This window comes from Hirundo rustica, chromosome 15 (genome assembly GCF_015227805.2).
Source record: "Hirundo rustica isolate bHirRus1 chromosome 15, bHirRus1.pri.v3, whole genome shotgun sequence".
In the NCBI taxonomy this organism is placed as follows: Eukaryota; Metazoa; Chordata; class Aves; order Passeriformes; family Hirundinidae; genus Hirundo; species Hirundo rustica.
In genome coordinates, this window is record NC_053464.1 from 7,693,554 (window position 1) to 7,718,544 (window position 24,991).

The window sequence follows — 24,991 nt, forward strand, 5'->3', positions numbered from 1 at the left end:
GAAAAACGTGTCCCAGCAAATGAAGATTCCACTTCTTACACTAAAACAAGAACATGTAACAAACGGAGCAAACGATACCCCAAGCAATAAAACCACCAGCCCATACCCCAAAGTTTGCTTATTGACTTTAATTCTATATTAACTTAAACCCAGCTGATTGATTCAAACTGTACAACTTGCATTTTGCAGGGTGTACAGGGTAAACAGAATAAATCAATCATTTTCACTGCTTGAAATTCTAAAGTAGTTCTGTAAAGCACTTCAATTCTGTGGATAAAATGAAAATGACTAAGTGTGTCCTCATATTGTTTTAATTGTTATTTATTTTTATCTACACACAGGCACTTGTTATCACAAATTCTGCTAGGAAGACTTCTACTGTGGGTGAGATTGTGAATCTGATGTCTGTGGATGCTCAGAGGTTCATGGACTTGGCTACATATATAAACATGATTTGGTCTGCCCCTTTCCAGGTGATACTGGCGCTGTACTTACTGTGGCGGGTGAGCATTGTGTGTTTCCTGTTTTGGCTTTGGCACTGCGCACACCTGCTGTTCAGACCACTGGAGGGTTTGCAGCAGTGAGGGGGAAACGCTGTTTGTTAAGAAGCCATTCAGAGCTGCTGTTGCCACTGCTGGCAGGAAGGAAAGCAGGAGATTCTGAATTTGCACATCTCAGTCCCTGTGGGGAGGATGCAGAGAGGAGCTGTTATCTTTTGGGGGCCTGCAGCACCCAGAGTATCTCACTTGTCCCTTGATTTGAATAAAAGTGGTCTTGTCTCTGTGCTCAGGGTAACCATATGAGATGTTTGCTGTTTCTAGTTCACGCAGCACTGGGCTGACTCTTCTTCAGAAGAACAGTCAAATCAGACAAAAATGGAAAGTGTTAAAACATATTTGCGTGTGTGTGTATAGAGATCTGTTTGGAGAGAGATTGATCTATATGTTTTTCTATAGGGGGGCTATATAAATATAAATATATATATATAAAATGTTTGTTTCAAGAGACAAAGTATATAGCTATTAACCTAAACCCCTTCTTGATCCTTCTCTTCTTCTCCCAAGCTGAAAACCTATTTCAGAATGAGTTTTTGTAATGTATGCAGTGGTTTGAGCCAAGATTTAAAAAAATTAGTTTGAATAAATACTTACAATTACCTACTTTTCAGAACTTAGGTCCTTCTGTGCTGGCAGGTGTGGCTGTCATGATCCTTCTGGTTCCAATAAACGCTGTGATGGCAGTGAAGACAAAAACCTATCAGGTTAGCATCTCTATATAGTGCTTTTAAGACACATGTATTCTTTGGCTTATTCCTGGAGGTTTTTCCTTTTATTTTTTTCCCTATCCCTTAAAAAAAGGGAAGGGAAAGAGATGTTGTGCATTCAGAATAAGCAAACTCATGTATTTTTCAGCCTTACAGCTTATCTGTATTTAATGATCTAAAAACCTGCAGTAGTGAAGACCAAGGCAGCACTTTAGGCAGCTTCATGAGATGTCCAGTTATTGAATTATTAGGAAATAGTTCAGTTTTTAACTTGCCTAAGAACTAAAGTACGAAGAAACTAATGTCTGCCTAATGAACCTAATGGCCATGAATGAAATATTCACATTTCCAGGATGTGTGGCTTGTTCCTTTTTGTTTGTTTGTTTCCTGGAGAGGTGAAGAAGCCTCAGTTGTTGGCTGTTTTTATCCCTTGTCAATTTTATTTAGTGAGGATCAGTTTGTTACAAAGAGCGAGCATAATTAAACATAGACTCAAACTCAAGTTGGTAGTGCTGAAAATAAAGCAAAATCAAATTTGGTCTAAGGTTAGATGCAAGCTGCACATCTTACACTGGCTTATTTTTTAGCTGCATGTTGTACCTGAGTCCCAGGGCTCCCTGTTGCAGGGTTAATCACACTTAAAGCAGTACCACACTTGTTTTGATCTTGGTTTGGATTTGTAGTTACATGAAGCATTCTTTTAATTGGTTGAAAACGTCTTATTAATTCTGCATATTTGTTTGTTCAGATAGTATCTCAGATTTCCTGCTTGGGAAGCTAGTAAGCTTTTGATGATAATGAGGTAAATTTGCCATTGCAAAATACAAAGCTCAGAACTTTGAGGTTCTGCCAAGTATTGTGCTCTGTTAATTATTTTTTGCAATGTTGTTTTTAGGTGGCTCAAATGAAGAGCAAAGACAACAGAATTAAGCTGATGAATGAAATTCTCAATGGGATTAAAGTTCTGAAACTTTATGCTTGGGAATTAGCCTTTAGAGAGAAGGTATTAGAGATCAGACAGAAAGAACTCAAAGTCCTAAAAAAATCTGCTTACCTTGCTGCAATGGCGACCTTCACTTGGGTTTGTGCTCCGTTTTTGGTAAGTGAAACAAATCTAGAAGTCTTTTCTCCTTTTTGGGATTGTGCTTTCCAAGCACTTGAGGACATCTTTTGGTTTTGTGTTTTAATGAGTTGAGCCAAAGTGCCCTGCAGAATTGTGGGTCCTTGAACACTTAGGGGCACAGTTCTCTGTGGAAGGAGACTACTGTTTTCTTGGAAACTCAGTAACATCCAGTTTGGATGTGTTCTAGAAGTTAATGGCCAAAGTACTGGAAAATAAAAACCTCTTCTGCATCCTCTCCTGTTTTTAGTAGAGTGCTTGAGGAATCCAGATGAAATGTGTGGTCAGATTTAGGAGAATAAAATATCCCTTATTTCCATATGTTTCTGAGAGCAGCGTGTCCTTACATAAGAGTTCCTGACTCACTGGGATGTTGTGCTCCAGGAGTGTCTCTGGCTGGGATTCTCCCAGCATCTGAGTAAGAACAATATGAAAGAGGCAAAACCATTGCGTAGCCTGAGATGGCTTCAAATTGTTACTTAAAAAAATAAAAATCTGTGATATGTGAAACATCCCTCCTGTGTTTGTGGTTAGCTTACATTTCAACTAATACAAGGGAGAGAAGAGTGAGATCACATCAAAATTGCTTCAGACCCTATTAGAACAAGGGGCCATTGCTCTTGTCTGCAGAAACAATTAAAAGCCATGACTACATTAGGATAAAATATGTGCTGTTCCAGTTGAAGGTGTTTAAGTGTACTTTCCAGTCTCAGATTCCTTCCCTGCAAACATTTTTAGTGTTTACATTATGCTCGGGGCATGATGAAAGGCAGAGAAGCAGTGCCCTGGGTAGGAAGCATCAGCTGCATTCTTAACTGAATGCTTTTCTAAAAGAAGTCTGAGATTATCTTAATATAAATACATTATTCAATGAAATTTCTAAATAAAACTCTGCAGGTGGACTGCCTAATGCTGCTGTGTGGAGCCTGAGAAGACAGATTGGTGTAATGTGCAGCTCTGTTCCAGCACACGGGGGATGTGTGGCCCTGGCTCCACGGGGGCTTTGCCACTGGGGCACAACCCAAAGGACAAGGCTGCTCTTCAGCATCTTGTTTCTAGGATTTTTGGGGTTTTTTTGTATGTTTTGATGAAAAAATCATTGCAAGTGCCTACTTGAAAGCACTTTTGACATTCAAAGCTTTTATTTCCTCTACTCCTTCCCATTTCTGAGGCCAGGGTTTTTAAAACCATTGTTTCGTAACAATGTCAGGGAATCACTGGTTTTGCTGTACCTCCCCTGTGCTTCGTGTGCTGATAAGGGTGTGTGTCGGGCTAACTGCTGGTAACACAAGAGTGCAGACATAGTGAGGTTATTCTCTGGACCCTGTCTTGTTTCTGATCTCCATGGGAGGGCTTTCTCCCTGGGATGTGGTTGTCCAAACTAAGGGCTGTACAAACAAGCTACTGTCAGCTGCTGGGCCAAGAACAATACATGTCTTCACAGCAGTCAGGCTTTTTTACAGAAATGCTGATGTCTTCAGTGGATGCTGTGCTTAGATGAGACTGTTCCTTAGGTGGAGAGCTCATTATTTCAAGTCTTTTAGAAGGGGGGTTGCCAGAGGTTTATCTGTCTTGATTGCTTGTTTTAAGTGACAATCTGTGGGGAAAAAGCTGCTGGATCTTGTGATATGCTGAGGTGTGAGGGTGTTATCACAGAAGAAAACACTATGAAGGGAATAGTTGTGAAAGCAAACATCTGCTTTTACTTGGTTTTCTTTAATTTTACTATAATTTATTCAACACATTTAAAAAAGAAGAGTGTATGGATTTTTGGAATTATTTTTATAGCTTATGGTTCATGATAAAGATGGCTCAGTGTAATTTTCCTGTTCAGTATGAAACTGGAACAGTTCACAACAGAAAAGGCTTCATCTTTGCAATGCAATAACATTTCAGGTTTCTTGTCCGTGATAAAGTGGGCTGTATTTGGAAATCTAGGGTTGTGGTAGTCTCTACAAAGTATAAAATGGGATAGTATTGAGGTGCTTTTAACTTTTCTGTCATTATATGTTACTGATCCAATATCTGATTCTTTGAGGAGTGTCTAAAAACTGAAAGAGATCAGGAAAAAAGACAAATGATCATTTCTCTACTTCCCTTCTCCTGCCGTGTGACCACAAATAGCCTGGGACATTTGCTGTGTGAGGAGAGTGAGCACTTGCCTCTTTTTGAAGAGGAGCCATCAACTTTTTACAACAGCAGATTTTTCATGTGTGTGTTTTGCAAAAAATCTTGTCAGGGAGAGAAGGTTATGAGAACATTCCTCTTTCTTTGATTTAGTCTTATTCCAGTAGTCAGACTGAGTACTCCTGATCTGGTGGCTTTAAGACTTGACCCTCACTACAGCCTTTGCTCTTGGTTTCAGGTTGCCCTGTCCACGTTTGCTGTGTTTGTCCTGACAGACAAGAGCAATGTCTTGGATGCTCAGAAGGCCTTTGTTTCTCTGGCATTATTCAACATCCTCAGGTTTCCACTGAACATGCTTCCTATGGTCATCAGCAACATAGTGGAAGTAAGACTTCAGTCATTAACAGGGTTTTTTTGTACAGAAGGAGGCCCTGGGTGGAAGGATTACATTCCCCTGCTTTAGAGAATGACCACTGGGGAAGTGTGGCCATCTCTGGAAGGGACCTTGCAGTTCCTGTGTGTGAAACAGTCCCAGTTATGGTGGATAAGTGTTCCTCACATCACCTGTATTTCCTGTGGGTTGGGAAGCGAAAGCTTGGCTCTCCAAGCAACTATGCAATGGATTTAAGGAGGGATTAGGAGTGCATAGTAATGATATGAAGTGTTCGTGGCACAAAACAGTGAGCACTTAAATATGACGAGCAGAGGATAAATAATTTTGTGCCCTTTTTCTATGCAGGCCAGTGTCTCCTTGAAGCGCCTCAGGGTGTTCCTGTCTCATGAAGAGTTAGATCCAGACAGCATTGTCAGGGGTCCCATCAAAGAGGGTGAGTTTCTTTGCCTGTTGCAAATCAGTGTGTGCAGGTTTTGGGTGGTTTCTTTCGCTTTCTGAAACAAATTCACTGCATTTTTGGTGGATTTTGCTGATAAATTTGAGCCAGACATGAGAGAAGGGAGTTTGTAAAATAAAAATTATATAAAAGTTCTTCCTTCTCAGATAGTTTCTTTCCTCTCCACAACTGATTATGCAGTGCTGGAGATGCAGCTGAATTAGTTGGTATCTCTGTGTAGCTGACAGTCATGTACCTCCTGGTTCCTGAGCAAGGGTAACCTTGGAACCTCTGCTGTCTTGCTAAATTCAGAAAAAGCAGAACACAAGTTTTTGGTAAGCAGTGGGTTGTTGTTCTTCTGAAAAAGTAGCTTTATACTTCTGCCCATGTGTTTTAGATTGACTTTGGATTGTGAGCACACAATTTAGCTGTTTGCATTGATTAGTACTTTTATAAATACGAGTTTTCTCTTTCAAGATCAAAGATGCATTGTTGTGAAGAATGCAACGTTTAGCTGGGCCAAAACTGATCCTCCTTTGCTGAACAGGTAAAGATTGGTGCCCTTTATTCCACTGCATAATCTTACTGCATCATAAATGATCTATATTGGAATTATAACATACATACGGAGAAGAGCTTGTTGCCATAAAGAAAGAGAACAAATAACATCAGTTCTATATATATATATTTAATTGGGGCTTTATGAACGAGAGGGATTTACAGTTTGTTGCATTTATGGAATGCATAGAGAGAAGCAGCAGGAGAGGTAGGGATCGAGGAAGAGCGGGCTGTGGGGATTTGAGCTGCGGCTCTGTGCTGCAGAGGGGATGAGCTCCATCTAGGGGATGCAGCCAGCTCAGCCCCTCGCAGGCAGCTCTGCTGCATCCCCCAGATTCTCCCTGTACTCTGCTGTCCTTGATCCTGGGCTGCAGAGAGCAAACAGTGATGCAGCTACAAGCTGTCTTCCCTGTGCCCTGTTTCCTTCCTTAACTTCGGCTGCTTTTCTTTAAATGGCAAATTCTGTGGGACAAAACCACTGCATTTATGTTTGTGTTCATAGGACACTTGAGAGAAATCTTGGCAAGATTGGGTCACAGTGCTTTTTTTTCTATTTTCTTCCCCTTTTGATTAATTACATATTAAGATTATGTTCTATGCTGGAAGTATGAGATGAATTAGGTGCTTTCTGGCTGAGAGGTTTGGATTTTCAAACAGTTACAGTCTCAGTGCTGAGTCAGTGTTTGCAGTGGGTGTTCATATTGCACCTGGTTTTAGATGGGCAGTTCAACTGACTGTTTAACTACTGGGGTGTGCCAGCAAGCAAAGCTGAATTATGTGCACTTTATTTCAGCATTAATTTCACTGTTCCTGAAGGCTCCTTGGTGGCTGTTGTTGGTCAGGTTGGCTGTGGAAAGTCTTCACTGCTGTCTGCATTACTGGGGGAGATGCACAAGAACGAAGGCTACGTGGTTGTCAAGGTGTGACATGTCTGGAGGATTGTTCAGCTGTTTGTGGGTATTTCCAGAGGGATTCTAGATCTCCAAGTGGTGTGAAGAGGGAAGAGACAGCCTTTCGAGTGAATGCACTTTTTAGGCTGTTCTCCTGGCAAACCATGTGTATGCCTTAGCCTGCACTCTGTAATTGCCTGTTAAACCTTGACCAAATAGCATCCAAATCTCTTGGTGTCAGATTTAGCCAGATAAAACAATGGAGCACTCAAAGATGAGTGTTCTGGTGAGTCTTGTTAGCAGCTGGGTATGAGCTGGGGAGATCCTGTTACGTATTCTCTGTGGGAGAGCAGGTTTGGGTTCTACCTCCTCAGACATCAGAGAATTACAAGGAGAGAGGGTGCACCCAGATACCTGAACATGGAAAAAGCTGCTGTTGCAGTTTATTCTTTCTTGGACGTCAGAGCTGCACAGAGCTAACAGACAAAAAATGACCTGGAAAGAAAATTGCTTCAAGAGCAAAACAAATCTGTCGCATTTAAAAGTCTGTAGGTTTGGCCACTTTCAAAATTGTTGTGGAAAAATAAACTAGTCGAGATCTGAATCACTAATTATTAGTGCAGCAAGAGAAAGCAGAACTGATACTCAAAGCAAAATATTCTGCTATTATCTCAGTCTCCTCCTTTGAAGCGACTTTTATAGAAAACCACTTCCTCTTCTTTCTGCAGAAATCTCTTGGCAGGGGTGCATTTGTCAAACACTTTCATTCCAGATTAAACTCTTTTGTGCAGAACATAATTTATAATTATATGAAAGAAGTAATGACTTTTGACATGCAGTAATTGTGCAAACGTTCTCTAAACAAATATTTCCTCCAGATTTATGTTAATCGTATTTTGTTTGAAGTCCTTTATTTTCCATCAATGCACTTTGTTACATTCACTTGTAGAGAGGATTATAAAAATAACATTTTGGAGGAGGTGCGGGCCCAAGAACTGCTTTGTTTGGAAATGACCGTAGGTAATTTGTGAGGTGATTAACACTGCCTGCCTCACAAAGCCCTGCTGTGCCTTGACTCTGTGCAGACTCTTAGTCTAAAGTACTGAACTTCATTTTTCTTGCAGGGTTCCGTAGCCTACGTTCCTCAGCAAGCCTGGGTCCAAAATGCAACTCTGGAAGATAACATTATCTTTGGAAGGGAGATGAGCGAGAGCCGGTACAAGCGTGTGGTTGAGGCTTGTGCCCTGCTGCCTGATATAGAGATTCTTCCTTCAGGAGACAAAACTGAAATAGGAGAAAAGGTATTTCAACACCCACTCCACCATAACAGTGCTATTGCTTGTAGTTAAGGCTGTGTGGCTCTTATTTTACTTTATCTCCAAGTTGTATTGAATTTAAAACATTCAGAGCGGAGATCCTATGGAATAAGAGGCAGGTTTGAACTCTGTGTTTTCCTTCTCTTTAAGCCTCAAATGGGAGGAAAGTTACAGTCCTGTAACAAATATAGTCGTGTCCTTAGTTACAAATATAAAACCATCTTGTAGTGACAGTTTTTAATGGTTTCTAAGTTGCCACGGTTATAGAGCAGAAAAATATATAGAAACAGGAAGAGAAAAATTTTCTGAACACTTCCGTTTCATTAAAAACAAGCAAAAACCCCTCCAACCTCACCAAAAAATCCAAATCCCAGTCCACAAGGACAGCCATCACCCCAAGTCTGGCCCTTGATTACCAAAGCAGGTGTGGTGTGGGATTTGGAAATGTGCACGGATGATGCTGTGCTGTGCAAGCAGGACCCGCTGTCCTGTCCCAGGAGCTGGCAGATGGTGTCTGTCTGTCTGTCTGTGTGTGTGTGTGTGTGTCTGTGTGTGTGTGTGTGTCTGTGTGTGTGTGTGTCTGTGTCTGTGTGTGTGTGTGTCTGTGTGTGTGTCTGTGTGTGTGTCTGTGTGTGTGTCTGTGTGTGTGTGTCTGTGTGTGTGTGTCTGTGTGTGTGTGTGTCTGTGTGTGTGTGTCTGTGTCTGTGTGTGTCTGTGTCTGTGTGTGTGTGTGTCTGTGTGTGTGTCTGTGTGTGTGTCTGTGTGTGTGTCTGTGTGTGTGTCTGTGTGTGTGTCTGTGTGTGTGTCTGTGTGTGTGTGTCTGTGTGTGTGTGTCTGTGTGTGTGTGTCTGTGTGTGTGTGTCTGTGTGTGTGTCTGTGTGTGTGTGTCTGTGTGTGTGTGTCTGTGTGTGTGTGTCTGTGTGTGTGTGTCTGTGTGTGTGTGTGTGTGTGTGTGTCTGTGTGTCTGTGTCTGTGTGTGTGTGTCTGTGTCTGTGTGTGTGTGTGTGTGTGTGTGTCTGTGTGTGTGTGTGTCTGTGTCTGTGTGTGTGTCTGTGTGTGTGTGTGTCTGTGTGTGTGTGTGTCTGTCTGTGTGTGTGTCTGTCTGTGTGTGTGTGTCTGTGTGTGTGTGTGTCTGTGTGTGTGTGTGTGTCTGTGTGTGTGTGTGTCTGTGTGTGTGTCTGTGTGTGTGTGTCTGTGTGTGTGTGTCTGTCTGTGTGTGTCTGTCTGTGTGTGTCTGTCTGTGTGTGTCTGTCTGTGTGTGTCTGTCTGTGTGTGTCTGTGTGTGTGTGTCTGTGTGTGTGTGTGTCTGTGTGTGTGTGTGTGTCTGTCTGTGTGTGTGTGTCTGTGTGTGTGTGTGTCTGTGTGTGTGTGTGTGTGTCTGTGTGTGTGTGTGTCTGTGTGTGTGTCTGTGTGTGTGTGTCTGTGTGTGTGTGTCTGTGTGTGTGTGTCTGTGTGTGTGTGTCTGTCTGTGTGTGTCTGTGTGTGTGTGTCTGTGTGTGTGTGTCTGTGTGTGTGTGTCTGTGTGTGTGTGTCTGTGTGTGTGTGTCTGTGTGTGTGTGTCTGTGTGTGTGTGTCTGTGTGTGTGTGTCTGTGTGTGTGTGTCTGTCTGTGTGTGTGTCTGTCTGTGTGTGTGTCTGTGTGTGTGTGTGTGTCTCTGTCTGTCTGTGTGTGTGTGTGTGTCTCTGTCTGTGTGTGTGTCTCTGTCTGTCTGTGTGTCTCTGTCTGTCTGTGTGTCTGTCTGTGTGTCTGTCTGTCTGTCTGTCTGTGTGTGCCTGTGTGGCTCTGAGCTGCTCGCAGGGACTGGGATGTGTGCTCTGCCTGGCTGCAGGGGGCCTGTGGCTCCCAGCTGGCCACAGAACTGACAGCCCCACGTGCAGTAGAGGTGCAGCTTTACCTTCCTCATTGGTCAGCAGGCCGGTCACATTGTAGAGTGTGAACAGAGTTTGGTTCTTAAATCGCAGGCAGCACTGCAGAAATACAGCTGAGGAGAAAAGTAGCCTCTGGATGTACAGAGTTAGCTAGGCCAGTCAGGGTTCATTGCTTTACAAGACTGGCAAATGTTATTTCTTTTTGGCTAGCCCCTCACTGACAGTGAGAGCAGAGGAAATGTGCTTCTTTGCAAGAAGGATTGTGACTGATTGCTTATGCTGTTGTGGTACTGAAATTATTTGTGGAGATCTGTTTCATGCAATGTTGAAATTCCTCTAATTTAAATAAACCACCTGTGGCTTGTGTCTTTCGTGAACTGTAGCAAGATATCTTCTTTCAGCTGTAAATAAAGGATGGTGTTTTCTTGTTTCCCCAGGGTGTGAATTTGTCTGGAGGACAGAAGCAGCGAGTCAGTCTTGCTCGGGCAGTTTACTGCAACGCAGATGTCTATTTACTTGATGATCCTTTATCAGCTGTTGATGCTCATGTTGGGAAACATATTTTTGAAAAAGTTATTGGACCAAAAGGAATCCTGAAAAATAAAGTATGTTACAATGTCTCTAGAGAATTCTTTTTCTTGGCTGAGGTCAGATGATTCCAAGTTTGTCAAGTTGCATATTTAGACTTCTGTTTCTAACATCTGAAAAATGAAAGGATCCTTCTGGAATTTTTAGAGAGCTTTTAAAAAGCACTGACATTTTTGTAGTGAAAGGTGCTTTGGTTTCTGTAATTCAAAATTATTTGATGGTAAAATCAAGATAATGTTCTCTTAAAAATGCCGCATGCCTGTCCCTCATTACTGTTCTCTTATGCACAGAATTCAAGCAGTAAAGAGCAGTAGTTCAACTGTGTATTCACTAATCTGAGATGACAAAAACCCTTTATGATTCTTTTGCCTTTTAGACTCGGGTTTTGGTAACCCATGCAATCAACTATCTGCCTCAGATGGATACAATTCTGGTAATGACTGATGGAGAAATCTCTGAGATGGGCTCTTACCAGGAGCTGCTGGAGCAAGATGGGGCTTTTGCCGAGTTCCTTCGTACATATGCTAATGCTGAACAGACCATGGAGAACAGTGGTAAGCTCACAAATAAACTCTCTTGATGTCTGTCATGTTAATAAGGGAGTCCTGTTACAGGAAAAACAGTAGTCCTGGTAGGAAAGCTAAAATATATTACTGTTTCTTGTGATTGCCTATTTAGGTAGAGGTGCTTATTAAAGGTGTTGAAGGTTGTGAGGTTAAAAATTCTTTCCTAAAATGAGGAAAACGTGTAACAGATCTGCAGTAAAATTTCCTCTCAGTGCATTCAGATGGTAGTGAGACTGCATAAAGGCCAGCTGGGCTTTGTACACCCTTCCTGTCTCTGTTAAGATGTGTCTTCTTTATGCAACTCATTCCTTTGGGTTTGGGGAGGAGGAGGAAGCAGCTCAGTGTTCTAGCTATTGTCCTTGACTTCTGCTTCTGCTTTACAAAACAGCTGTAAAGCTGCCCTGGTACAGGAATACACTTCAGATCTGTTTTTCTTTTATCTACAGACAGTTGCAGTATTGGATTTTAATAGGGGAATTTAGTCTTTGCCTCCAGCCTGTTTTCTTCACTGGCTTGCCTGTGGTGATTTCCTGACACTCCTGCTGAGAAGTGCATGGGGTGCCTGCACTCTGCTGGCTGGGGTAAAGTTGGTGACACGAGTTTGGGAGCAGATGCTGAGTGCTGCAGAGAAGGCTTTGGGAACAAAGAGGGCCCCGAGCCTGCTCTGTGCTTTGTCTTCCATTGGAAAACCACTGGCTCCTTCCCATTCCCTGGAGGGAACACAGAGGTGGTTTTTGGTGTACTCCTCATGCATCCATCACTGGCAAAGTGGAAATGGTGCTACATTTACCTGCACTGATGCAGCTGGGAAGCGTTAGAGATGTGTTGAAGAGCTTCCTTTGGCAAGGAGCTGCTCCTGGTGCTCTGTCAGGGTTGCCTGTGGGAGGATGGTCTGCCTTGCTCTCTGAAGCTCTACGATCCAGGCTGGCACCAGACTGCCCCTGGAGTCTGGGGGTGGGCAGGGTTTGTTCCTGTGCTAGGTGGCACCTTCTCCTGGCTCCCTCTTCCAGGGAGTTGGATTTGGGGATGATCTGTCATCTCAAAGCTCGAGGTCAGGCTGCCCTGCTGTGGGCTGGCATTCCTCTTGGGAAGCTCTTGTGGTAGTCCCAGTTGTTGCTCTGCAGACTGGGATGCTGGCTGGGGTGGATGCTCTAAACAGCAAATACTGCGTGGGTGGGTGTCTCACTGAGGAAGGCACTGTGGGAGCAGGATCAGGTTAACTTCTGTGTATTTTCTGTAGGTGCTCTGTAGCTACTTGGGGCACAGTCAGACTTGTTGCAGTCTTCAGCACGTGTGAAATTTGTAGGCAAATTAGCTTCCTCTGTGCTTCTCTAGGCAGTTAGCAAGTTAACTTTAATATGAAGATCTGCCTCATTTAATAGCCTTGTTCTTTTAGTCTTTGCCTCATCCCATTTTCAAATGTGGAAGAGTATGATTTGGAATCCTTTTCATTAAACTGAATTGCTTTATTTTTCCATTTAATTGCTGAATTTTCTTTTGGAAAGTGAGCCAGTGCTTTTGCCATGGTTCTCTGCAGTTTTCTAATAAGAGGCACTTTTTAACTTCAGATCCACCCTGGTGATCTGGAGGGGATTGCTGTTTCACAGGGTTGGCCTGTTTGCAGCAAATTTGTTCATCAGTTCCAGTCAAGTGATCTTCTGCCAGTGGTAAAAAGTGAAAAGCAGAGGCATTGTTTGCGTGATTCATTGGGAGAATATTCGTGTTTATTGGATGTGTAAAAGGTCACTCTTACTGGGAATCACAGGCTCTTGGATGAGCACAAGTAGTCTGTGGTGGGAGTCAGACTGAGCTGGCTGCAGGGTATCTGCACCCCCACTTTCCAAGGGAGGCTCCTTTATGTCTGGAGCTCCGTGTTGGCAGCCTGGGAGCCCAGTGGGTTGGTGTTGTGTGCCTCTGGGAGCCCAGTGGGTTGGTGTTGTATGCCTCTGGGAGCCCAGTGGGTTGGTGTTCTGTGCCTCTGGGAGCCCAGTGGATTGGTGTTCTGTGCCTCTGGGAGCCCAGTGGATTGGTGTTCTGTGCCTCTGGGAGCCCAGTGGATTGGTGTTCTCTGCCTGGAGTACCTCTGCTGCTGCAAGGCTGGGAAAGCCTCTCCTCCTACCCAGCCCCTGAGGTCTGGCTGCAGCTCTGGTCCCTGTTACCTCCCAGCCTTCCTCCCTTTGGGATTCCTGGGGGAATCCTCCCTCTGCCCGTGTGCTGTACCGCTGCCTTTCCCATCCTCAGCTTCCTGGGGTTTGTCTGGGAAAACTGCGCTTGTGGCTTGGGATTAAAAATTGGTCCATTTCAGCAAATTTGAATCTGCCTTGGGTTTTGTGGTTTAGGTTATTCTGCTTGGATGTGAGGCTGTAAAGATTGAAAATGGTAGAGTGTGTTCTGGAAAAAAGTTAATTATATATGCTTTTAGAGTCAGATCCTTCATTAGAAGGAACGATTCAACCTCTGGAAACAGGTAACTTTGCCATGTGGCTTTGTGTTAGTGCTTGCCTTGGAGTAATATGAGTAGCTGCAGTTTATTTACAAGCGACTGAGTCATTATTAGAAGAATTTATCTGTGCAGTAGAAGGTATTTGCATGATTTGCATGTCCTTAGTTGTGTGAGCTGCAGCAGTTGGTGTGTGGCAGCTTGTAGGGAACTCAGCAGCAGCAGTTCTGTATCTCAGAGGCTTCCATGAGGAAACTGTAAATTACCTTTGTAAGAGACACCCTGGACCGAGAAATGTAGTGAGTGTACCAGGAGTGTCGGTCAGGATTGAGCCCTGAGGGTCCCTTTTGTTCTCAAATGTGTATTCAGTACTCACAGCTGTTCCCTTCTACAATTTCTGGGTACTTTTTTCAGCAGAGCCCTCATTAGGGGGCTTATACCCTAAGTGCAAATGTCAGATTTACCAAGGCAGTCTTGAGCTTTTTTTTTTTTTTGTTGTTGTTCTCAGAGCTAAATGCAGTATAAGCAAGAAATCTTTGTAGCCTGCAACATGAAATCAAATTTGAGCTTTTAGGGGAGGATGGTTTATTTGTGGTTTTGTTTTCTTCAGCAATGTTCTAAAGCAGGATGTTGCTGGAATGCTTGCTGTTTTTCATTATGGGAACCTTTCAAAACAAATGCTGTCAAGTGCTTAAAATAACCAGCAGTCCCATCTTGGTTTGGTCTTATTCACATAAATAAGAACTAAGTAATTGAACTTTTTCACATTTTCTCCTTTTTGTCTTTTTAAAACCACGCTGAACATTTTATTTTTGGGTTTTTAGAGTAATGAACCAATATTCAATTTGCAGACACAGAAGGGAAAGCAGCCCACACTTAATGTGTTGCTGATTTGTTTTATGCATAAATTTTCCTTTCGTATAAATATGAAAATGTCAGACTCAATCTACACAAATTTTCCTGAGTACCTTTTGAATATATTCACGTCAATACCTTTGCATAAACTATGCATAGGTCCTTCAAAAATGCAAAACTCTTTGTTGCAAATTCTGAATTAACTTCCATATGTGACAGTAGAGTTCCATGTACTGACAGTTAACTTTTCAGGACTCAGACATTTGGTTTTTGTAAGGAAAATTGACATAACCTGTAAACCTAGAAGTTTTACTCATGGCGCTGTATTACACTGAATTAAATTTCTCAGAAAAGGTCAATATTTCAAGCTGACAGGTTTTCTGGTGTGTTTTAGACACGTGTCTCGTGTGTGCTGCATCTTGGTACAAGCAGGATGTTGTGGGATAACAATTCATGGAAGGATCTCTTGCTTAAAATTATCTGATTCTTGTAGTTGCCTAAAACACCAGGATTTTGCACATTTCTTCTTGCTCAACTTTGCAGGAAGACTCAAAGTTACAAGCACGTGCCTGCTGTTCTTACAACTTCACTCCATCATTTATAGAATGTCTTCTCATTGCATTTTAAAATAAAAATAAATTTTAACTAACTCTGTAGAAGCTGTGGTTTGAAAAGGAGTGGCTGGAATGTTGGGTTTGTTTCCACGGAGTGGGTCACATGTGACTTGGTATTGCATGCTTGAACATAAACTATGTCCTCATAATTGTATTACATTATTACTGACCTACATTTGCTAGAAAAATAAATGTTCCCTGTCTTGGCAATTTACCCTGTTGGGAGTTGAGCTGAACTGATTTGTTCACCTGGTCAATTTTCTGTTATTATCTGTAAATACTTGTGCTCTCTGCTTTGTTTGCATGTTAAAACTGCAGCTGGCAGTTAGGATTGAAATGAAATGCTTGTGTCTCTTAGCCTAACCATTTTCATGTTTATTTTTTCACCCTCTCAGATACGAATAGTCCATCTGCAAAGGAAGGCAAGCCTATGGAAAATGGAGTCCTTGTGAACGAAGCCCCTGGAAAGCTGATGCACAGGTGTGTGTTCTCCTTTTCTTCTTTTTTTTGCTCTTGCCCCCCATCCTTTCAATCCAGCCACTCAGAAGTGAATAAACAGTAATGTGATGGTATTTGGTAGAGGAAGATACATCGTGCTGGATCCAGAGCCCGAGCAAGGCCAGGCTGCTGCTGCTCTGTGGCTCCAGGTGCAGCAGTGGGAGTGCAGCAGCAGGCACCTGGAGCCCACACACACACACACAGCCTCCCCCAGGCCCCTCTGGCTGGGCAGGACGAGGTTTGCTGCTGGCAGTACGAAATGCGTGTGTCTGTACAAGGTGCATCTCTGCAGTGGCTGGGCTCAGCCCTCCCGGGGCCTGGGAGCTGCCCCTGCTCCCAGCTGCTGGCACGAGGCATTCGAACCTCTGGGGCTGCAGCTCCACCCCAGGCTGGCACAGACTGTTTGCACATTCATGTCTGCGCTCACACAGCTCTCATGATGTTCTTTCCATGTGAAGAAACTCTTGTGTAATAGCAGGACATTGTGGGTTTGGCTTGCATAAAAGGGAGAGTGTTTTATTGGCTACTCCAGCTTTTGTTGTTCCTAAGGCTTCTGCATTTTACTGCTGTCAGGTGGGATGAAGTGCCAGCTGGACCTTTAATCTGACCTCATGCAGCTGCTATTCTGTTTGCAATGCCTCTGATCATCCCTTTCCAAAACCATCTCCTGGTCTATGCCTTATTCTTATGGTGCTCTGGGGACACTGTATTTCTGGAAGCTATCGAGTGCCTGGGAGTTAAATGGCCATTTTTGAGGGGAGTGTGCCTGCCCTTCCTGCACTCCAGCAGCTGCTGTGCTGATGATGGGGTTTGGAAAGGCTGCTCTTGATGGTCACAAAGCATTTTCTTTCTGGAGTGTGAGTGTGCAACCAAGACTTCTTTATCTGGTGACTCTTACTTGCACCTGAACGTGGGTCCTTGGGACCTGAGTGCTGTCAGGGAGGGGTAGGAGCGTGCACTGAGGGGAGGAGGGAGGCTCCAGGAACCCACGATGACAGGTTGGGACATCTCCACAGGAGGGTAAACCACCGATGGGAGCTTCTTTCAAAGCCTAGTTCTGGGGTAGCGCTTCTCCTGGGTCCAGCTAGGATTAAAAAATTAATGTCTTCAAGCAGGCAACTCAGTAACTCTTCAACGTACAGCAGAGACACCGGGAAGCCTCAGCACCAGAGCAGCACAGCAGAGCTGCAGAAGCCACTTGCTGAGAAGAATTCCTGGAAACTGACGGAAGCTGACACAGCCAAGACTGGGAGGGTAAGGTCTCTAGTTCCCAATTCCTGTGCTCTCTTTCAACTTTGGAAAAATCTGTTTCAGAAGAAAATAACTTCTAAAGACCATGTAACTGGTATGAGAATGGGCTGAGGGAATTCTTGAGCTGCTGCTTGTTGTGTAGTAGTTGATGGAAGCGTTCCTGTGCCCTCTGCTCCCGAAGCTGAGCCCTGTGTTTGCCTGCGGGAAGAATGTCAACACCAAAGCGTGTGAGATGATGGGCCTGACCGCATCAAAGTGTACGGGGAGAAAGGAAAACCTTGCAGCTATTTCTTGGAGAGAAGTTGTGACAAATTAGGTGACCTAATGAAAAGTGCCCTTCAGTGTAAGGAGCTGCAGTTGACTCAGATGAATTTAAGCCAAGTTTCCACTGTAGACATAAGAATCTAATCCCAGGATACCCAGGGCTTTTTGAGAAACCTGAGACTGAGGTTTCTGGGAAAGTGGCAGTTACAGCTCCTAGCAGTGTTGCTTGAATCCAAGCTTGGATTGCTTGTTGCTGGTTAAAGATAGATCATAGGATACAAGCCATGTGGAGCAAGGGTTGGTTTAAAGGCTTTATCATCTTCTGGTACAGAGAGCCAGAAACTGGAACTCCTCAGTGAAGTGCTTGGCTCTGCTGGTGATGCTCTGTGTTACTTCAGGCAGCTCCCTCCCTACTCCTCCCTTCCCTTGGATGACAAGGGAGGGATGATGTGTGCCTGCCCTGGGGGAATGCTGCATTTGGCATGTCTCTTTGCAGCATGTGTTCCCAAGCAGAGGCTCTCTGGAGTGCAGCTGCTGTGTTTTCATGGCCTGATGGAAGGGTACTGCCTTTAAATAGATATTGGACAAGGGGGAGTTGCTGGTTTTGAAACAGAGCTGCAAAATGAGTATTTCTTTTTGTCTTCTTCTTCAGGTAAAGGCATCAGTGTACTGGGAGTACATGATAGCAATTGGGCTCTTCATGTCTTTCTTGGCCATTTTCCTCTTCATGTGTAATCACATAGCCTCCTTGGCTTCCAACTACTGGCTGAGTTTATGGACAGATGATCCTGTTATCAATGGGACACAGCAGAACACGACTCTCAGACTGGGAGTATACGGAGCACTGGGAATTTCTCAAGGTTTGCTTGGTCTTGTGTATTTTAAGATTTGCTGATTGAGTGTTTCTAATGCTCTTGGTACCTGCAGTAGCATTTTGCTAAGGATTTGAGTATGGGTTTTCACAGAAAAATGAAAAACTTGAATTAAAAAAAAAAGCAAGCAAACCAATCTATACAATTATTCTGTTAAAAATGTGGTTTTCCTTTAATTTGTAAATGACATTTCTGAAAGTGAGAAGTGTTTTTCTGGCAGAATTGTGACAAAATGTGTGATCTCAGATGTGTCTCCTTGGCCTGTCAGCAGACTGCTGGCCTGGTGTGCAGGGGCAGTTTGCACAGGAGGCTGTGGCTGTGCTGCCTCCCTGCAGCCCCAGCTGGCTCAGCTGCCCTGGCTGGGGTTTGTTCTGCCTGCTTGTGGCTCCATCCAGGGCACTGTGGGGAGGCTGCTTCAGTGATGTTTTGTTTTGTGTCCTCTTTGTGGTTTAGAGTTTGTTTGCCATGAAACCCAACACTCCAACTACCCCACTTCAGAACTGCCTTGAAAATCCCACATTAAAAAACAAATGCCAAGTGCAAATTCAGTGATTTTTGGCCAGGGAAAGTGTTCGAATACTACACAGATTTTTGTAATGGGAGAAGCAATGAAAGGAATGTGATGTTTTCGCTGGTTTTGTTTTTTTTAACTACTTGACATACTTGCTGAGTCTACCTGAAGTGACTCCTAGTTCTCAGGATTATCATCCTAGAGGCATGCTAATGCTAAGTGATGACAAAATGAGGAAAATGTTTTGTGTGAGAGGTGGCAGCAGTTCATAACGAGTCTCCTTTTGTAGGTATTGCTGTGTTTGGCTACTCAATGGTTGTGTCAATAGGAGGAATCTTTGCGTCACGACACCTGCACCTCAACCTGCTGCACAACGTCCTCAGGTCTCCAATGAGTTTCTTTGAGCGCACTCCCAGTGGGAACCTGGTGAACCGTTTCTCCAAGGAGTTAGACACCATTGACTCCACCATTCCACCCATCATCAAGATGTTCATGGGCTCCACGTTTAACGTGATTGGGGCTTGTATCATCATTCTGCTGGCCACACCCATAGCTGCTGTCATCATTCCACCCCTGGGACTTGTCTACTTGTTCGTGCAGGTAAAGGCTGTTGCCTGGGGGAACCAGGACCAGCAGTCACATCCTCTGTTATTTAAGACACTTCTTACCCTGCACGAGGAAGGATTTTAATGTGTTGGATTTGAGTCGTGCATGACTGACTGTGCTTTGCATGGTTTACTGATAATCTGACGGTAGCACAGCATTTCCTTCCTTTGTCAAGTGTAAAGTGACTTCTGTGCGAAAGTTAATCCTTTAATACCTACTTTATAAAAATGCCATTAGATTTTGTGGCAAATTTTGCATGACTTGCTGCTCAGAGCCCAGATATGGAAAACGTGAGCTTTTCCAAGACTTCTTTCCAAACATGAGAGTGCCTTTACAGGGGTGTGTGTGTGTATTGCTCATGTGCCTGTTTCATCAGAGTATTGTCTGCAGAGCAAGAGTGGATGGCAGCCTTTCACTCCTGTCCTGTGTGGGCAGGGTGTGCTTGCTTCACTCTGGCTTTACTCCTAGAAACTGGTGGAGCCAGCACAGATCGAAGAGAAGCAGCTGGGGTTTGACTTTGGCTCTTGAATTTGTAAATCCTTTTGGCTCCATTAGTAAACCTTAGGGTGGTGATATGTGTGTTTTATACTGTTGAACTAAACTTGCTGATAAAAGGAAGAGGAGAAAACGGCTCTGGCACGAGATGGGTTGATTGGCAGTTGTGTAGAGGCAGCAGAGTGCACATAATGGTCCTTTAGGCCTAAAAGTGTGTGTTCCCATGTGTAAGTTGGACCTCTGTCACTAACAGCCCAGATGGCAGGGGACTGTTTATGATTCCCCTTGTCCTTCCAGACACAGTCTGGGTGTAACCGGAGTTCTCATGCTCTGATTTGCAGAGGTTTTACGTGGCCACTTCGCGGCAGCTCAAGCGCCTCGAGTCCGTCAGTCGTTCTCCCGTGTATTCCCACTTCAACGAGACTCTCCTGGGGGTCAGCGTCATCCGGGCCTTTGAGGAGCAGAAACGTTTCATCAAGCAGAACGACATGAAGGTGGATGAGAATCAGAAAGCTTATTATCCAAGCATTGTTGCCAACAGGTACCAGTGGGGCTGCAGCAGGGAACAGCAGTTACCTGGGGAGGACGTGGATGTGCTGGCTGTGCTCCTTGTCAGTCACAGCTCTTGGCACGCTTGTCCAGGGCAGGGAAGCACGTGCGGATAAATCCGTTTCAGAGATGTTTTGTTCAAACTTCTCTGATGAAATTAAGATTACTTCTGAATCTCTCACCTTTCTGAGAGTTCCTGCCTTGCTTCTGGGTTATATTCTTTTAAAAGTTTTGATTTATTGATCCCTATGTTCAGAAAGCAGTTGTAGTTAAGAGAGGAATTTATGCACCTGAAAGACTCATTAATTTTGGATGCTTCTGGGTTCACAGGCTGCTGAAGCAGAACCTCAGACATCTTAGAGTGCCTGTGTCACTAGGAGGACACACATGCTATATTATTAATCTTTAAAAAAAAAAAAAAAAAAAGGTGTTACAGACCATTTGTCGTCCTGATCCCTGTGGGTGGAGGATGGAAAGATGTTTTTGTGCTTTGCAGGTGGCTGGCTGTCCGTCTGGAGTACGTGGGGAACTGCATTGTCCTGTTTGCAGCGCTGTTTGCAGTGATTGCACGTAACAAACTCAGCGCGGGGCTGGTTGGCCTCTCAGTGTCCTACTCACTGCAGGTAATTTTGCCTTTTCTAAAAGGAGCAAAACCTCTGAATCGTTAGACTGCATCAGAAAGTCAGAACCTTGATATGGCTTTGGATGGAAAACTAATATAAGGAACATAGAAAATAATAATTACAAATAGTATCTGAGAAGGCGCTGGGAAGTTTCTTCTGTGCTTTCCCTGTGTGAGGGGATGTGGCCAAGGGGTTTTGACCCGTGCATCTTCAAGGCATTTAGGCTTTCCTCCTGTCCAGCACTGATTAGCCAGGATCTTGCCTGTGTTTAGCATTCCATGAAACTGCAATGCTTTGGCTGTTCCATGTTTTTGATTTATTGCAGGTGACCTATTTAGTGTAATCTGCTCTCTGACTTCTTTCCTCCTTGCAGATTACAGCGTACTTGAATTGGCTGGTTCGCATGTCATCCGAGCTGGAAACCAACATTGTTGCTGTTGAAAGAGTCAAAGAGTATGCTGAAATGGAGAAGGAGGTACATGGAGTTGTCCCCACACGTGGGGAAGCCAGTGCCCTGTTCTGAGGTCTCGGCTGCCCACTGCATGGGCGGGGTGTGCCTGTGCTCTGAGCTGAGGGGTGGGACAGGGCTCTGAGTGCCAGGGGCTGGCTGGGTCTCAGTGGGAAGCTCCTGTTGGTGCTTTTGTGTGTATCCACTGGTGTTTACACAGTGCAATATAGGAAATGGACTCTTCTGTTCGAGGCTGAGCAATAGGACAGCACAAATGTTTTGGTTTCCTAAGATTTTAAACATCATATTTTTATTTGTTTCTCTTTTTGGACTCAGTATGGGGAATAAAAGAGTTATATTTTTTTCTTGTTTTGATTAAAATCACATAACTCATTTAATGTGCAGTTGTTCCCTTTATGGTTACAGAGTTCCCTGGGTCTTCTCTTTGCCTTGCCTGTCACTTGAACCCGACCTGGGTCACTATTTTTGCAACCAAACATTATGAAGATCCTTCCTAGAACTTTTTCTTAAGTTCTGGTAGCAGACCAGTGTTTATACATGTAAAAGCCTTTTTATTTGGCAGTGGCAGTGAATGCAGTGGGGTGTGTTCTTTCCTTTCTCACCTCTGTGGGACGCTGAGGCAGCAGCTTTTTAGCAGCTCATTACTGGTTTTAGTGCACAGTCTCAGCTATACTGCTGCTGGTTGCTCGTGTGGCTGCCCCGCGTTTCCGTGCCGTGGTGGGGTGTACAGACAGGTTGTGTGAATGTGTGCTGCCTGCACGATTCTGCCATTGGCAAGAGGAAAGTTGATCCAGCAAGTGGGACTTGAGATAGCCAAGGCCTTGGCTACTCACTTTCATCTGTGTTGAAACAACTCTCTCCTTCTCTTCTCATCACAGTTCCTTTTGCAAATTATCCCTTAAGAAGGATTTTTCTTAACTGTCACCTGAGTCCTCTGAGGCCATGTTGGTTGAAGCAGGAGCTGATCAGAGGTGTTTGTGTGGCTCTTTCAGGCTGAGTGGAGCATTGAGCAAACAGCCCCAGCCAGTAGCTGGCCCCAGGAAGGGAAGGTGGAGTTCCGAGGCTACGGTTTGCGCTACCGTGAGGACTTGGACCTGGTGCTGAAGAACATAAATGTTACCATCAATGGGGGTGAAAAGGTAAGGGCTGAATTCTGACAGGGTGTTGACTTCACAGGTCTGCATGTGTAAGCAGAAGAGGGGCTTAACCCTGTTCTGTTCTGTGTCTGGGGCTCTTAAGAACTAGAAAAACTTCAGTGGAATCAGCCCTGTTGTAACTGCAGATGTTGTGGGCTCTCAGCCTTTGCAAGGTGTGTTCTGCATCGTGGATAAAGACACTGTTATGTGGGGCTGCCAAGTATCATTTGGCCTGGTTTCACTGGGAGGTGAGGTTTATCCTGTCTTGTCTCCCCTTCCCAGGGAATTTTACTAAATTGTTTGCCATAAGCAAAGAGTAGGTTGCAGAGAGATTAAGTTAATTATAATCTCAGGAAAATAGCCTACAGTAGAGGGGGGAAGTGTCATCTAGGAGCAGAAGCTGCAAGATGAAAGTGCAGGAAAAAATGGGAATTCAGGGCAGATTCTCTGGATCTGGCCAAGCCGATTTGTGTCTTTCTCCTCCTGCTTCCTTGCCCATGCACTCACACGTCCCACCCCAGTCCTGTGTGGATTCTCTGATGTCTGTTAATAGTATGATTTTGCACAGCAGCTTAAAAGGTGGCCATGACAGATCTGCTATCCAGCTTCCTCATTTGTGGTAGCCAACGGGCCATTTGTTTTCTCCTGAGTGCACACCTTGTACCTACAAATACAGGCAGAATGCTACCTCAGGTGGTTAGAATGGGCAGATGGCAAGAGGTCTATCAGCCAACCAAAGCATCAATCTTTTATATTTCAAAAGTATTGATCGACACTTCAGTCTAACTGGGAAGTAAAACAACGTGAAACTGAATGCTTTTGGCGTGTGGATAACCCCAAAAGTGGGACAATGTGTTGGTTTCAGGTGGAAATGCTTGGAAATGCTTTAGCTCTTTCCCAGAGTAAGTTGATCTTGTATTTCTTCCCAACAGATTGGAATAGTTGGAAGAACAGGAGCTGGAAAATCCTCACTCACTTTGGGTTTGTTTCGGATTAATGAAGCAGCTGAAGGTGAAATTATTATTGATGGGATTAATATTGCGAAGATCGGGCTCCATGACTTGCGCTTCAAGATCACCATCATCCCTCAGGTAGATGCAAAGTCCTGCCACTCCCACAACTCCTCTGCTCTTTGCACTCTCTTTGCACTCCAGTGCTCTTTCCATAAAGTACTGAGAAGAAAATTGTTATTCCTCCTCTGATCTGGGCTGTGAAGTTCAGTCACTTCAGCTTGCTCTTTCATGGACTTGAAACCAAGCTTTTTTCCCTAGGCTGGTTTCAATTTGCTGTGCCAGGTAACAAGTAGGAGCTTGGCTGTGCCTGAGCCATGTTGTGGAAGCAAAACATTGGCCTCGGGATTCAGGAGCTGATCACTTACATGCTACAGGCAGCTCAGCCTGAGTGGGAAGGGCTGATCCCAGCTTGGGATCCCTTTGTGAACTGGGCACAGTGTGTGCTATCAGGGCTTTTCTTCCCAGAAACCTGCACATAACCATCCCCAGCAGCTGGGGGTTTGACAGTCCTAAACATTTGGAAATACAGCTTTATGAGCATTGGATTTAGTCTCAAGTGTTTTTGTTCTTACTGTGTAGCCTTTATTGCCTGTTCTGATTCAAAGAAAGACTGTAAAATGTGATGTTTTGAATTACCATTGCAACACATTGGCAAAAACAAGTGAGCTCACTGTAAAAGGTTTACTGCAACACCTCTTTTGGAAATCGGGGGGGGGCATTTTGCTTTCTCCTTTTGATTGTTTTGCATCAGTATTTCCAAAATAGTATTTCTCCCTGTCCGAGGGGAAAAAAAAAAAAAAAAACAACCAACTAATCTCATTCATTCTGCAGCTGAAGAGTTTGGAAATATTTACAGATGGTTAACTCCCTAAGAAGTGAAAAGTTGACCTGGTAGTCCTGGCTGACAGAAGGTTGAGCAGGGAGGGCCTCTTTTTTAGCCTAGAGGTCCAATAAAAAGAAAGTTGGCTGGGGTTTGGGTGCTTTGGTTTGTTTGTTTGTTTGTGTTTTTTTTTTGGTTTTTTTTTTCCTGAATTCATGAATTACTGACTAATGGAAAGGTCTGGACCGCAAGAATCTGCAAAGGGAAGAGGTCAGGCCCCCCAGAAGCAATAAGAGTGAGGGAGAATAACTTTTTATTGGGAAAAAAACGAGTCCTCACTCCTAAATTCAGTAGATTAGCTTGTTTGCAATTGCATCTGTACAAATTGTTTCCCTTTGTTATCAAAGAAATATTTTTGGAGCGTGTGCCAATTGTCTGTGAACGTTGTCAATTACCTCTTTCCATGACCAGGATCCAATCTTGTTTTCTGGCTCTCTGCGGATGAATCTTGATCCTTTCGACCAATACTCCGATGAAGACATTTGGAGGTCTTTGGAATTGGCTCACCTGAAGAACTTTGTATCGTCCCTTCCTGATAAACTGAATCATGAGTGTGCTGAGGGTGGTGAGAACCTCAGGTAGGCAAAAGAAAGTATGTGCTGAACTGAATCATGAGGGTGGTGTGAAAGTTCTGATGCCCCAGCCTTGTGTGAGAATCTGGGAAGGCAGCTGGAGAATTCTTAATGTGTGACCAGGCAATCAACCAACTAGGTTTTATTCAACATGTTTTCAGCTCTTGAGGTTGGGAATTTCAAATAATTTAAGAAATACTTTGAATGCTGGGAGGT

At 44.0% G+C, this 24,991-nt stretch overlaps 1 protein-coding gene across 5 annotated transcripts in view; it reads left to right on the forward strand.

Annotated features, from left to right (window-relative positions):
- ABCC1 (ATP binding cassette subfamily C member 1) overlaps positions 1-24,991 on the forward strand; it is a 48,742-nt gene that overhangs the window by 18,994 nt on the left and 4,757 nt on the right. The window contains exons 10-30 of one of the 5 annotated variants that reach the window (XM_040079308.2): positions 342-503; positions 1,169-1,261; positions 2,160-2,363; positions 4,750-4,896; positions 5,251-5,338; positions 5,819-5,888; positions 6,693-6,819; positions 7,914-8,090; positions 10,411-10,578; positions 10,938-11,115; positions 13,550-13,594; positions 15,432-15,516; positions 16,650-16,788; positions 17,702-17,909; positions 18,722-19,032; positions 19,875-20,074; positions 20,579-20,705; positions 21,079-21,180; positions 22,167-22,313; positions 23,243-23,401; positions 24,615-24,781. In XM_040079308.2, coding sequence (XP_039935242.1) covers positions 342-503; positions 1,169-1,261; positions 2,160-2,363; positions 4,750-4,896; positions 5,251-5,338; positions 5,819-5,888; positions 6,693-6,819; positions 7,914-8,090; positions 10,411-10,578; positions 10,938-11,115; positions 13,550-13,594; positions 15,432-15,516; positions 16,650-16,788; positions 17,702-17,909; positions 18,722-19,032; positions 19,875-20,074; positions 20,579-20,705; positions 21,079-21,180; positions 22,167-22,313; positions 23,243-23,401; positions 24,615-24,781 — 3,104 coding nt within the window. Of the gene's footprint in view, positions 1-341; positions 504-1,168; positions 1,262-2,159; positions 2,364-4,749; positions 4,897-5,250; positions 5,339-5,818; positions 5,889-6,692; positions 6,820-7,913; positions 8,091-10,410; positions 10,579-10,937; positions 11,116-13,549; positions 13,595-15,431; positions 15,517-16,646; positions 16,789-17,701; positions 17,910-18,721; positions 19,033-19,874; positions 20,075-20,578; positions 20,706-21,078; positions 21,181-22,166; positions 22,314-23,242; positions 23,402-24,614; positions 24,782-24,991 lie in introns of all 5 variants that reach the window. The other 4 variants (XM_058422597.1, XM_040079309.2, XM_058422598.1 and 1 more) reach the window with 4 other exon arrangements.